Below are 13,095 nucleotides of genomic sequence, written 5' to 3' on the forward strand. Positions count from 1 at the left end.
ACCCCTTGTTCTGTGGGCCCTGCACATTCTCACCCCATGCAGGCAACAGAACCAAATCTGCATGCTCTAACTACCTCTCAGCCATTTCTTTCACACACTGTCCAGAATTCTGCCTGCCGGGAACTTTGTTCACATCCCCTATAGCCATGTAAATCAAAGCTCTAAAAACTTGTAGTTTAATAATTAATTTATGTTAAATTCTCAATCTACAATACATCCACACAATAAACTTGCAGCCAGTTGATAAAGGATATAAACCGCCTACCTAGATAAGATAAATTTGCCTACAGAAATCCATTCCAGCTACCTTGGCAATTCAGGACCACCCAGATCTGGGTCATCGTTCCCTGTCCATCTTGATTTGCCTCCTTCTCCTTCTCTCCTGCCTTACAAAACCTTTATCCCCGCCTTATTCTTTTACTGTCCAATCATGGTCTTGATCTGACTTGTTCCAGCCCTCACCTGCATAATGACATCAACCTACTTCTATGTCTTTCTCTATCATGGTAGAGAGAGATCAAGGCATAGTAGGACATCCTTGGTGGTAGACAGACCTCTGTGGATACCAGGAATCTCAGAGAGCTTACCCCCCCTTTATTCTGATCAACAGGAAAATCTTTGTAATATCATGAGAGCAGTTCTGTGCTTCTCAGTTGTCCATGGTTACAGAAAATCTGGAGTGGCCCATTTACCTCCCAGCTTGTGAAGGAGAGCATGATAAAATCTACAGAGAAAGAAGCAGGAAGTGAAGAAAAGAAAGAGACATTGAAGAGAAAGAGCTAGGAAAGGGAAGGACCACAATCAGGATGTGCTGAGTCCATCAGAGACTGGACTATACCTGAAGGAGTGCTCATAGTATCTTCATATGAGATATTAAAAAATAAAGTACGTGCACACACACACACACACACACACACACACTATTTTTGATTGACTCAAATCTCTTCCCACTAGATGCAGTACCTCTTAGAAGTCTTAAATCCATCTGAAGAATGAGAAACGGGGCCTGGGGCTCTCAGAGTCGGGGCTAACAGCAAACGCTCTTTGCCATTCGCAGTTCTGGACTCTCTTCTGCTTGGTCTCATTTCACCATGATGCCTCGGGTCTGAACTTGTTTCCTAAACCATTTGAAACCAACGTTGAGTTCAGTGTGTTGGATGTATACGCCCTGTAGAACTGCTGGTCCACAGCAGACCGCACAGATATGTGATGGGAGGAGGAGACTGGAGAGAAGTGATGGAAGGAAGGAAGGGGAGGAGGTGGGAATGGGAAGAGAGACAACACTTTGCACACTGTAGGGGTCAGACACAATGTAGGGCTGTTTCCCAAGTAGTTCCAGTTATGTAAAGTGCTCTGAGAACAAGTCACCATCCTACAAAGTAGTTGATTGGATTCTCTGTGTGCACCAGCTTCTAAAGAATTCTTAATGGACTGCACAGATCCGGAAGATGGATTGCATGCAAAGATCTGGAAAATTCCCTCAAGTCTACCCAAGCGTATCTGGGTTATATATGACTTCTTTGACAATGAAATGTTAAAGAGGGGAAAGTGGGGTGAGGGAGGGCCAGGAAAGGAAATACAAAACTCAGTATCTTCTACTGTTCCAGCAGGGTTCATTGTGGAGATGCTCGATACAAGTCTTTCATGTTTCATCAACCACTAACTGAAAGAAAAAGGCTAATTCTTCAAAGGGAACGTCATTCTTCAACACACAACCAAGGAATTGGCATATAGAAATTCTGTAAGGCAGGTGAGGACAAAAGGAAGAAAATCCCAGAGATGAAAAACATCTAAAGTTCCCAACCTCTCTCTCACCAAGACCCATAGGGCATCCCGGACTACAGGAAACAGAAGCTCTACCAGTTCAGAACAGGGTCATCTTAACAGGTCATAAAATGCTGGGAGGGACTAGAACAAAGGTTCTGAGTTCAATCCTCACCTTCCGGTCTCATCTGTTTTCCCTTTTCTTCTAGAACCCGTTCGCTTACCCAGAACAAAGCCCAGCTCTCACAAGTGGGGAAAGATTCTTTTGGCCTGTGTGTTTCCATTATCCGGCTTCCTGCCAGTGGGGGAGGGGGCAGGGACGGGGTGGGGGGGCTGACATCGCTGAGCTGTGGTGGGGGTGGGCATTCACACTCTGGCTCCTCATCTGGAATGGCAGCTGTGACCACTCCCACCTCCATTCTATGCCCAACTACTTCCCCTTTCTGCCCCTCTTGCAAGGGTGTCCACACCTCTTCCTAACCCTCCTCCTACTATGCTTTCAAGTTGCTTGCTCAGTTTCTGGTGGTGGTGATTTTGTGAGACCAAGTCTCATTCAGTCCGTGCCTTTTTAACTCTGACCCTACAGTTTTTACTCCAACTCAGTGAGAAGAACTCGTCTTCATTTGACTCTGTCCCCATCTGCATTACCCCTCCTCATTCAGAGCTGTAGAGCTCAGGTCTCCTTTTAAAACAGGAACCTTCTTGACTACATATTTTTAAAGTATGTGGTCAGTTATGTTCTGACATGTATGTGACATGTTCTCGGTATGAGCCCATCACCACTGTGTTGACGTACAACCCCCACACCCATTCTTCTCTCCCTCCGCTCCATCCCCAACGCTCCTCTGGCTTGGGCAGTTATAGGCTCGGATGGATGGCCTAGCGTTTTACACAGATTCACGCAGAATCTGGTCCCTTCATCCGGCATCATCCAAATTGGTGTGGGTGTCAGTCATTTGTTTATTTGTACTATCGTGTAATATTCCGTTGTCTGCATGGATATGCCAACCGTGTGTATGTATTCACCTATTGGAGCCGTCTTGGATTTCTTTCCACTTCTTGATTGTCATGAGTATAACTCTTATGGACAATTACATACACAGTTTTGTAAGACCATGTGCTTTCGTCTCTCTCGGTTAAATACCTAGATGTTGAATGCTCGCTTCATATGGTAGGCACTTGTCTAACCTCTTGAGAAAGTGTGGAATTATTTCCCAGGAGGTTGCTCCATTGTACAGTCTAAGTAGCAGGATACAAGTTTCCAGGTCTCCCATATCCTTGCCAGCACTGGAGGAGGCCACTCTGTTACATTTTAACCGTTCTAACAGGCATGGACTGCTTCTCAGTGGAGTTTTAAAGTTATTCTTCTTTAATGATTACTGGTGTTGAGAACCTTTTCACCCCTTCTTTGTCAGGCTGTACTGTTGGTGGCTCACTGATTTCCTTTCCTTCAGCAGCAGTGGCTGGCCGTACACTTCTGCTCATCTCTGTGTTCTCTTCCTCCCCAGGCCATCTCTTGACTTTGCTGTCGCACCCTTTCCTGTCCCACAGTTGTAAAAGATTTATAAATCTATCTGCGCGTGCATCTTATGAAGAGGCAATCATCAAATTCACTTTAGTGGCGTTCAAAGAGGGCTGGATGCTTTCTGGAAGATGTAACGTGACAGGGCCGGACAGTGTAGAGGGTCCTCCATCTTGTAGTCTTGCTGAGGCCCTTCCAGGTTTAACTAGATTTTGGTCTCCTTGATGGAGGATCCTATGGGAAGTTACCCAACTCCATTCTAGGGGATCAAGGTGCCTTGGCTAGCTTACCTTAGCTTCTGTCGAGCTGCTTGCTTGTGTAAACCCTCTACAATGGCTAAGGGAGATAACAGGATTTTTTTTTTTTTTTGGCTTAAAAAGGAGTTTTTTCTTTGCCTTTAAAAGCCCCTTGGTCTATTTCAGTGGTTCTCACCCTTCTTAATGCTATGATCCTTTAATATAGTTCCTCATGTTGTGGTGACCATCAACTATAAAAGTATTTCATTGCTACTTCATAACTACATTTTTTAAAGTATTATTTATTATATATATATGACTACCCCATAGTTGGAGGCACACCAGAAGGCATTGGACCTCATTACAGATGGCTGTGAGCCACCATGTGGTTGCTGGGAATTGAACTCAGGACCTCTGGAAGAGCAGTCAGTGCTCTTAACCACTGAGCCATCTCTCCAGCCTCCCATAATTACATTTTTGATACTGTTATGAATCATAATGTAAACAACTGATATGCAATATATCTGCTATGTCACCCCTGTGAAAGGGTCGTTTGACCCCCTCAAAGGGGTCTCGATGCACAGGTTGAGAGCCACTGGACTAAATGCTTGGAGCTATACTTGGGTCCCCTAATAACCTGACTGTAATGCTATCTAGCTGGAATGAAGACTTTCAATTGGTCATAAACTATGACCACTTGATCATTTCTAATGGGCTCCCATAACAATAACTGAGTTGAATCACAGAGAATGAGTAGCATTCTTTAGAAAAAAACCGTGTAAAGGAGTGGGGTGTGTAGAAGACAAAATGTCTAGGACTCTTAAAATGGAGCTCAGAGGACATGCATGAGAGAAAGCTTGGGTCAGAGATCTTGTATATTTTGATGGGGACACTGGGTCTTATGCTTTGAGCTAAAAAGAGTTACTACAGGTTTTTAACCACTGAGGCTTGGTTGCTCTGTGAATTGTATGTGGATGTTCACAGCAGTTTTATTTCTAATCGCCAAAATGTCAAAGCAACTCATTGAAAAGTGGATTAACAAAATAGAGTATATCCACATGACAGAATATTATGCAGTAATGAAAAGGAATGAGGTACAATAGATGGTGTAACACAAGACAGACTTGGAAAACATTGCACTAAGTGAAAAAGACCAAACACAAAAGGCCACGTGCATGATCACATTTATAGGAACAGTGGAGACATCTAAGTCCAGACACAGAAAGTAGCTTACTGGTTACCAGGGACCGAGGGGAGGGCAAGTGGGAGTGATCCCTGAGGTACAGGGTTTCTTTGGAAAGAGATACAAATGTTCCTAAAATAGAAACTGTCATGGTTGTATGGTCCTGGGAATAGACTAAAAAGAGATTGAATCGGACGCTTTTGAAATTTTTATTTTTGTTTATATGTACGTGTGCCTGCCTATGTCTGTTGTGTCTGTCCACATGTGTATAGGTATATGAAGAGGCCGTATGTGTATGTGTGTGGGGGGGCATCTGAGGAGGCCATGATGTGTGTATGCATGTGCGTGTATGTGTGTATTAGAAGAGGCCATGTGTGTGTGTGTGTGCATATGTATGGGGGCATTTGAGGAGGCCATGTGTGTGTGTGTGTGTGTGTGTGTGGTAGCTGAGGAGGCCATGTGTGTGTTTGTGTGTGAAGAGGGTATCTGGGGAGGCCACATGTATATGTGTGGTGTCTGAGGGGGCCGTATGTGTATGTGTGTGTGGGGTGGGGGAGGTTATCTAAGGAGGCCTTGTATGTGAGAGGCCTTGAGACGGCTCAGGGAGGAGTCAGAGCTCTTAGAACTGCAGCTGTGGGCAGTTGTGAGCAAAGAGGTGTGGTTCTGGGAACAGCACCCATGTCCCCTGGAAGAGGAACACAAGCTCTACGGCTAGGCTATCTGTCCAGCCCCTGAATTCGACACTTTAAAGGAATAATTTTATGCTCTGTGAATTATATCTCTACAGCAGAAAAACAAAAGACAAAAAGCAGGAGGGGAGGAGCACATCCAGTGAGGCAGTTTTCTGGGAAGGTGGCCCAGTGGGTAAAGAAGGCATTTGCCGTCATCTCCATCCGTGGAGGGAAGAAAGCTAACTCCTACAGATTGATTTCTGATCTCTAAACACAAGGTGTGGCATGGTCACTGCCATCGCCCTTGCTAAAATGTTAAAAAATTAGATAGATAACTATGGATCAAATGTGTTTCCCTACATTTAAAAAAAAAAATTATAGGCAGGATAAACAAGGAAACAATGGAATTTTTTTTTTTAACCTACAATGGAAATGGTTGAAAACTGGGACGTGTGCCCTGGATGCATCTAGCCAGTTTGTATTTCTGAGTAAATGCACAAAGCCCATCACCACGCACAAAGGGGCCACAAGAAGGAAGGGAACAAGGACGTGGGATATGAAACACACATATTTTCTCATTGCCTAGGGTTCTTGAGTCAAAACCCCAATGTCTTGTTATTGCCTAAGTGGCTAGAATAACCCCGAGGAGCTTAAGCCTCAACAGCAGGCAAAACTGGAGGCCTCACCCTCCCACCACCCCACCCCACCCCCAGTCTTCCAGGGACCTTTCACCTGCCCCTTTCTCCCAGAGGCGGGCCATGGGTACTGGAATTTCTTTCTTCAGAGGTCAAACAAAGCCTAATCTTAAACACACTGATCTACTTTCAATAGTAGATAAGATTCCTTTGCAGAAGTAGTTTTGCCCTAGGCCCTCAGGACAGGGTAAAGAGCCTGTGCCTTGCAGCTCTTCTGGAGACTGGGTAGGCAAGGAATTGGATATGTCGTAACCAAAGTCTAGCAGCTGTCTCTTGCTCACTATATCTCCAGGTTAGACCAAGAGTTACGTACTTGGAATCTGTGTCTCATGGCTGTGTCTCCTGAGGGTCACAATGCTCCTCTGTGATAAAATATCCTTGAAACACAGAGACCCTCAGACAAACAGTAGACGGAGCTTGGGGGTTGCGTGGAAGCATTGCGGGGGTGGGGGGGTGGGGAGGACCGAGGAGCCTGAAGAGGACAGGGACGCCACAGAAAGATCAATTGAGTCAACTACTCTGGATCTTTGTGAGCTCCCAGAGACTGAACCACCAAGCAGAGGGGCTTGACCTAGGTCCTCTGCCCATGTGCGTCAGAAGTGTGGCTTGGTCTTCATGTGGGTCCCCTGACAACTGGAGCAGGGGCTGTCCCTGACTGTTGCCTGTGTCTGGATCTGTTCCCCTAACTGGGCCTCCTTGTCTGGCCTCAGTGGTCCAGGATGCACCTGGTCCTGCAGTGATTAGATATGCTTGGGGGGTACCAAGGGGGGCTCCCCCTTCTCAGAGGAGGAGAGGAAATGGGAGGATCTGAGTGAGAAGATACTGGGAAGAGATGGGGGGCTGATATTGGGACGAAAAGTGACTAAATAAATAAACACACAAGTATCCTTGAAGCTACACTCAAACCCTTCCCGATGTATCAGAAACTCAGGCTCCAGGACGAGTTCTTAGCTGCCACATGTGTGCCGAGTCAGGGTGTGTCTCATCAAAAAGGCTCCGGCTTCATTTGAAAATTATTGGTATTGTGATTTTTGGTGTCCCCCTTTCCTAAGGACTTTTCAGGATGATCATAGGAAAATACCCTAAAATAGAGGTGGGGTCTGCCATGATTTTAGAGTGGCTGTCCACATCGTAAATATGCGGATCCCATCATCAATAGTCATTAAAACTTCTTAAAAGTCAAAACGGACCCCAGTGGACCGCTAAACACCACTTGCCACCACACCCCATCAACCCCACGTGTCAGGTGAGCCCGATCTCATCTCTCCCCAGAAGGAATGAATCACCCTTTGCTTTCTTTTGCTCAAAAGACTTTTGCCTAAACTATCTGGGTCCCTTGGCTGAATTCTGTCCTTTGAGAAGACAAGATCCGAGGAGGGCACTTGCCCTCATCAGGTTCTCACGGAATCCCCGTAGGACAGGCTCACACCCATTTCTCTGGTTGCTTTTTCTACATTCTTGTCCAAGCCTCCGTGCAGGTTACATGACCCGTCAGGCTCATGAGACAAAGTCTTTCCAAAGGGCAGGATTTAGAGAATCTCAGAACAGCTGGACATGCAGGGGCTTGCAAGAAAGTGGCTGAGAATCCACCCACATGCCGTAGGGATCGCGCACTCCAACACTATGGGGACAATACCTCCCAAAGTCAGGGTCCTTCAGACTGCCTATCCGTCTCCTCATCTGGTTGCCTGCATGCTACACGCTGCAGGCGCGTGGTGGCATCATTGAATTGAACTTGAGCAGCCCCAGATGGCGTCTTCTGCAGAATTGATTGCTCGCTCGCCGTTGGCGAGAGGTCTCCCTGGCTTTTGGAGTCACAGAAGTAGTCTGTGTTTTGAGTGTACAGTATGAGAAACTGTATATGTTTTCCCTACATAGACAAGAAGTTAAAGGTGATAGAAAGTGGAGAGAAAGTAGAGAAAGGAGGAAACGAGACAAGGGAGGAGGGAGAAGGAGGAGGGAGGAGGGAGGAGGAGGAGGGGGAGGAAGGAGGATGGAAGAGGGGGAGGAGGGAAGAGGGAAGAGGGAGGAGGGAAGAGGGAGGAGGGAGGGAGGAGGGGGAAGAGGGAGGAGGGAGGAGGGGAGAGGAGGAGAGGGAGGAGGGAGGAAAGAGGAGGGAAGAGGGAGGAGGGAAGAGGGAGGAGGGAGGAGAGGGGAGGGAAGAGGGGAGGAGGGAGGAGGGGAAGAGGGGAGGGAGGAGGAGAGAGGGAGGAAAGAGGGAGGAGGGAGGAAAGAGGGAGAGGAGAGAGGAGAGAGGAGAGAAGAGAGCGGAGAGAAGAGAAGGGCGAGGAGGAGGGAAGAGGGAAGAGGGAGGAGGGAGGAGAGAGGAGAGAGGAGAGAGGAGAGAGGAGAGAGGGAAGGGGGAGGAGGGAAGAGGGAAGAGGGAGGAGGGAAGAGGGAGGAGGGAAGAGAGGGAGGAGGGAAGAGGGAGGAGGGAGGAGGGAGGAGGGAGAGAGGGAAGAGGAGGAGGGAGGAGGGAGGAGAGAGGAGGGAGGAGGGAGGAGAGGAGGAGGGGGAGAGGGAGGAGGGAGGAGGGAGGAGGGAAGAGGGAGGAGGGAAGAGAGAGGAGGGAAGAGGGAGGAGGGAAGAGAGGAGGGAAGGAGGAGGGGGAAGAGGAAGGGAGGGGGAAGAGGGAGAGGGAAGAGGGAGAGAGGGAAGAGGGAAGAGGGAAGAGGGAGGAGGGAGGAGAGAGGAGAGAGGAGAGAGGAGAGAAGAGAGAGGAGGGGGAGGAGGGAAGAGGGGGAGGAGGGAAGAGGGAAGAGGGAGGAGGGAGGAGGGAAGAGGGAAGGGAAGGGGAAGAGGGAAGAGGGAGGAGAGAGGAGAGGGGGAGGGAGAGGGAGAGAGGGAAGGGGAGGGGAGGAGAGAGGAGGGGAGTGGGGGGGAGGAGGGAGGAGGGAAGAAGGAGGAGAGAGGAGGGGAGGGGGAGGGGGGAGGAGGGAGGAGGGAGGAAGGAGGAGGGAGGGGAGGAGGGAGGAGGGGGAGGAATAGGCAGCCTGGTACTAGCTGCTGACAGGGGCAACCTGCTCTGGCATCTCCATCCTAGAGGCTGACCTTGACATCAACAGGGCTGTCCACGCCGGGGATGTGATAAAAGAACACCTGTTGAATGGCCACCATCAGAGCATTTTTCTGAGCAGTTTGGCATGCGAGGGTCACTTGCATATTTTCCACTCCTGAATGGACCAAGAGCTGCAGGAAGAGAGTGTGAGTTGTAAAGAGGTTGCTTCCAGAGGGAGGAGAAGCTGATGGTGGAGACCGTTGACTAGTGAAACTGTCGAGACACCCAGGACTTGAACCGCATGATACATCGGGCTTCTTGTTGCTCAACGGCCAGATTGAACCTGCTCTTCCCCAGGCAGCCTCACATCTCAGGCAAGGAGCCTCTGGGTCCGACCTGCTGTGTAGGGAGACACCATGCAATGCCCCTGTGGTCAGGAAAGGGCTCCGATAGACTACATGGACTCAGAAGCAGGCTCTTAAAAGCCATGAAGAAAAATATCTACCCATAAAAAAATATCTACCCAAGGCAAAAGAAGAACCTAAATGTTATGATGAAAGTTCCAATAGCAACCGTGCACGTTAAAAAGCTAAGCTCGCAGGCTGGAGAGATGGCTCAGCGGTTAAGAGCACTGACTGCTCTTCCAGAGGCCCTAAGTTCAAATCCCAGCAACCACTTGGTGGCTCACAACCATCTGTAATGGGATCCGATGCCCTCTTCTGGTGTGTCTGAAGACAGCTACAGTGTACTTATATATAATAAATAAATAATTTTTAAAAAAAAAAAAAAGCTAAGCTTGCTGTGTGTTCTTTCTTCTCATCCCTGACAGAACTTATGGTATGGGGGTTGCAGTCCTCATGGCTCAAGCCAGGCCCGTGCAAGGCCAGCATTATTAATACTAGAGAAAAGCTTTCTCTTGTTTGGGACATGCTCCCATGCAGCCCAGGCTAGCCTCAAATTCAAACTCTCTATGTAGCTGAGGCTGGCCTTGAACCCCCAATCTTCCTCCCTCCGCCTCCCCAGCACTGGAATTACAGGCGTGCCATGATGCTAGGTGAAAGCTTTTCTTACGATTGGAAGCCAATTTGTATGGATTAAATGTTTCTTTAAGAACACAAGAATATATTCTTTCAGCTTAGGTTCTTTTTCAATATACACAGAGTCATTTACCTTGAGGATGGTTTCTTTTGTGTAAAAACTGAATTTGCCGACTTGGGTGTCATCCAGCTCAGAGATGGCTAAGGCGAGGGAGGTGGGGCAGTATCTGTAAGAAGAAAAGTGAAGCTGTCGGGGTCATGTGTCAGGGGATACCCATCTGATGGTGCAGGACAGCAGCAGCTGACTGGATCTGGGCCGCCAATGGTAACAGCAAACTTTACAGAGGACCATGAGTCTTTCTGGTCCTTGCTGGACTTGGTTGTGATGACCACTCCATCCTTCCGGAAGTTCTTCTCTCTTCATCATCCCTATTCTTCTTACTCTCTTGGCTCTGTCTGTTCAGGATCCCCCACTAACCCCCTCTTGAACACCCCCGAATGGCATCTACTTCTTGCTCCCCCCGGCTCCAGCAGCTGTCTAACCTGTTCTCCATACCTCATCCCTGTGTTGCGGCATAGCTCTGTGTTTGAAAGCTGTGACTTTCCGTCAAGTAATGTGGTATTTATCAGTCTTTGTTTTCCCATCTGTGAATGGGACTGTTAGCTACCGTAAAGGATCAGGGCAACTATGAAATGCATATGTACAAATGTGCTTTATAAAGTGTTAGTCTTCATATCACGTGGCCTGCATGTTGCCCTCACGCTGTCTCTCCAAATGGACAACTTTAGGAAATTACCATACATACAATGAAGTCAAGATGCAGGCCCTCCAAGTGCACGGATCTGCCTTCCAGAGGCTCCCCTGGTCATAGAGCATAACTGGACATCACTGGGCATGCCACCACTTGACCAGGCCACAGAGCATTCAGGCAGCTTGTGCCAAGAGGTGGAGTCAGCCCCCTTTTATCTAGGAACCAGCTCTACAAAAGCCTTGACTCCAACCTGGCCCCTCGGTGGCAGCTGGACAGCTGGCCTCACCTGAGGACGCATCACACTTCCTGCCTGTGAGCGCTCGTCTTGTTTTAGCAGTGAGCTGAAGTAGGACGAGAGGAGTTTGCCTCCAAGGAATTATTTGGTGACATGGGGAGACATCTTCAATTGTCAGAAACAAACAAAGGGGTAGGTAGGTTGAGGAAGAGAAGAGAGAGGAGGGAGAAGAGGAGGATGAAGAGGAGGAGGAAGAGAAGGAAGATGGAGAGGAGAAAGAAGAAGAGAGGAGAAGGAAGAGGAAGATGAGGGAGAAGAGGAGAGAGAAGAGGAAGAGGAGGAGGAGGAAGCTGAGGACAGACACTGGAATCTCTCCAGTAGAAGTCAGAACTGCTGCTAATTTACTACGGCACACGTGGAACAGCGGCCCTGTTCCACCCATTAAAGCTGAATGCAGCCCTCATTCCACAAGGCCAAGAAACCACCACAGTGTCCTGCTATGCAAATTTCTCTCACTCCAGCCCTTGCCCCGGGGAGTCCAGCAGCCAGCCCAGCACGTCCGAGTCACATCTGAACTATACTAGCAGTACAAAGACCTTTCTTTCCTCTGTGGAGTCACCTCTGCCTTCCCAGAGAAGTCAGTGCCCTAGGGAATCACCAGGGACAGAGCTGGGACCCTGGAAGGAAGATCAGACTGACTCAGAGGGAAAGAAGTGGGGACAGGAGAAGCTGGCCCTTCCCACACACAAAAGGAAAGAAGAGGTGCAGTAGCCATAACCACAACCACAACAGAGTAGATTGCATCTGTCTGGGAGAACAGCGCCGTGGGCTGCCCCTGGGGTTTCATTGGTTGGAAATGGTTTCCCGTGAAGGAGGCTGACTAAGATGTCTGCATGTTATCTCTGTGCTCTTTGTCACCGAGGCAGATGTGTAGCTGGCTTCCTCCTTGTCTGGCAAAGTGAGAGAGGTAGTCAGTCCTCACGCCCCTGGCTACCAGAAAGACATGGTCCACCGGAGAGGCTGGGAGCCTATGGTTTCCTTGGCTCTCTCCGACCTGGTTCTCCTGTGTCTCGGTGACTTTGTGTGTTTCTAGCCATTTATTTTCTTTTTCCATTTTTGAGTGTGTGTGGGGTTAGTAGTCACGCATATGTGTGTGCATGTTTCCATGTACGTGCATATGTGTGTGTGTGCTACATGCTTGTGCATGTAGAGACTGAAAGTTGATGTTGGGAATTATCTTCATCATTTTCCCATTATTAAGTGAGGTAAGGTCTCTCGGGTAGGTCCAGAGCTCACACATATCGTAATTCTGGCTAGCCAGCTTGCTCTGGGGATCGCCCACCTCCACCTCCTGAAGCTGGAATTACAGGTCTCCACCACCTATCGTGAGGCATTTACATCGGTTCTGGGATCTGAACTCAGGTCCTCAAGCTTGCGCAGCAAGCTCTTTAACCACAGAGCCCTCCCTAACCCGATTTTGTGTTTTTAAATCCAGTTGTACGCTTGATTGAGATATTTTTTTTCTCTTTATTAAAAAGAAATTGGCATAATGTCAGATTGCATCTAAGGAGGAGATTTTAAAGACCCAACCTCACTTGCATGTCCAGTGGTGATGGAAAACTCTCACTGGTTACTCCCTGTGACACCATCGTCCCCGGAAGGCTTACCTGTCTACCCGACTGCTGTCCTCCAGCAGAGAAGTTATAAAGACCGGCGGGGGTGGGTCCACCTTGTCCTTGTGTGCTGCAAACTCAAAGGGAATCGGCCTCAGATGCAAATGTGATTCTTCAAAACCCATCTCCAGTGCCAATTCCTTATAGAGCCTAACGTCGGGGAAGGGGAGAGGGTGTGTTTGTTAGCGGTTTTCCCTGAAACAGTTAAGCCAAGAGAAATCGAGCACACTCGAGATCAAGCAAGAATGGAACAAAATGGAACCAGAGCGCACCCTGTATTATGCAAAGAGAACAACCTCTAACCTCGTGTGTACCCATGAGGTGATGGA

At 48.4% G+C, this 13,095-nt stretch overlaps 1 protein-coding gene across 1 annotated transcript in view; it reads right to left on the reverse strand.

Annotated features, from left to right (window-relative positions):
• Positions 1–13,095, reverse strand: part of LOC116886977 — a 160,073-nt gene that overhangs the window by 83,711 nt on the left and 63,267 nt on the right. Inside the window, exons 20-23 of the mRNA XM_032888467.1 lie at positions 12,761–12,916; positions 10,240–10,333; positions 9,123–9,260; positions 964–1,118 (exon numbers count right to left, since the gene is read on the reverse strand). Of these exons, the coding sequence (XP_032744358.1) occupies positions 964–1,118; positions 9,123–9,260; positions 10,240–10,333; positions 12,761–12,916 (543 nt within the window). The remainder of the gene's footprint in view (positions 1–963; positions 1,119–9,122; positions 9,261–10,239; positions 10,334–12,760; positions 12,917–13,095) is intronic.

Source organism: Rattus rattus, chromosome 18, assembly GCF_011064425.1.
Source record: "Rattus rattus isolate New Zealand chromosome 18, Rrattus_CSIRO_v1, whole genome shotgun sequence".
Taxonomy (NCBI): domain Eukaryota; kingdom Metazoa; phylum Chordata; class Mammalia; order Rodentia; family Muridae; genus Rattus; species Rattus rattus.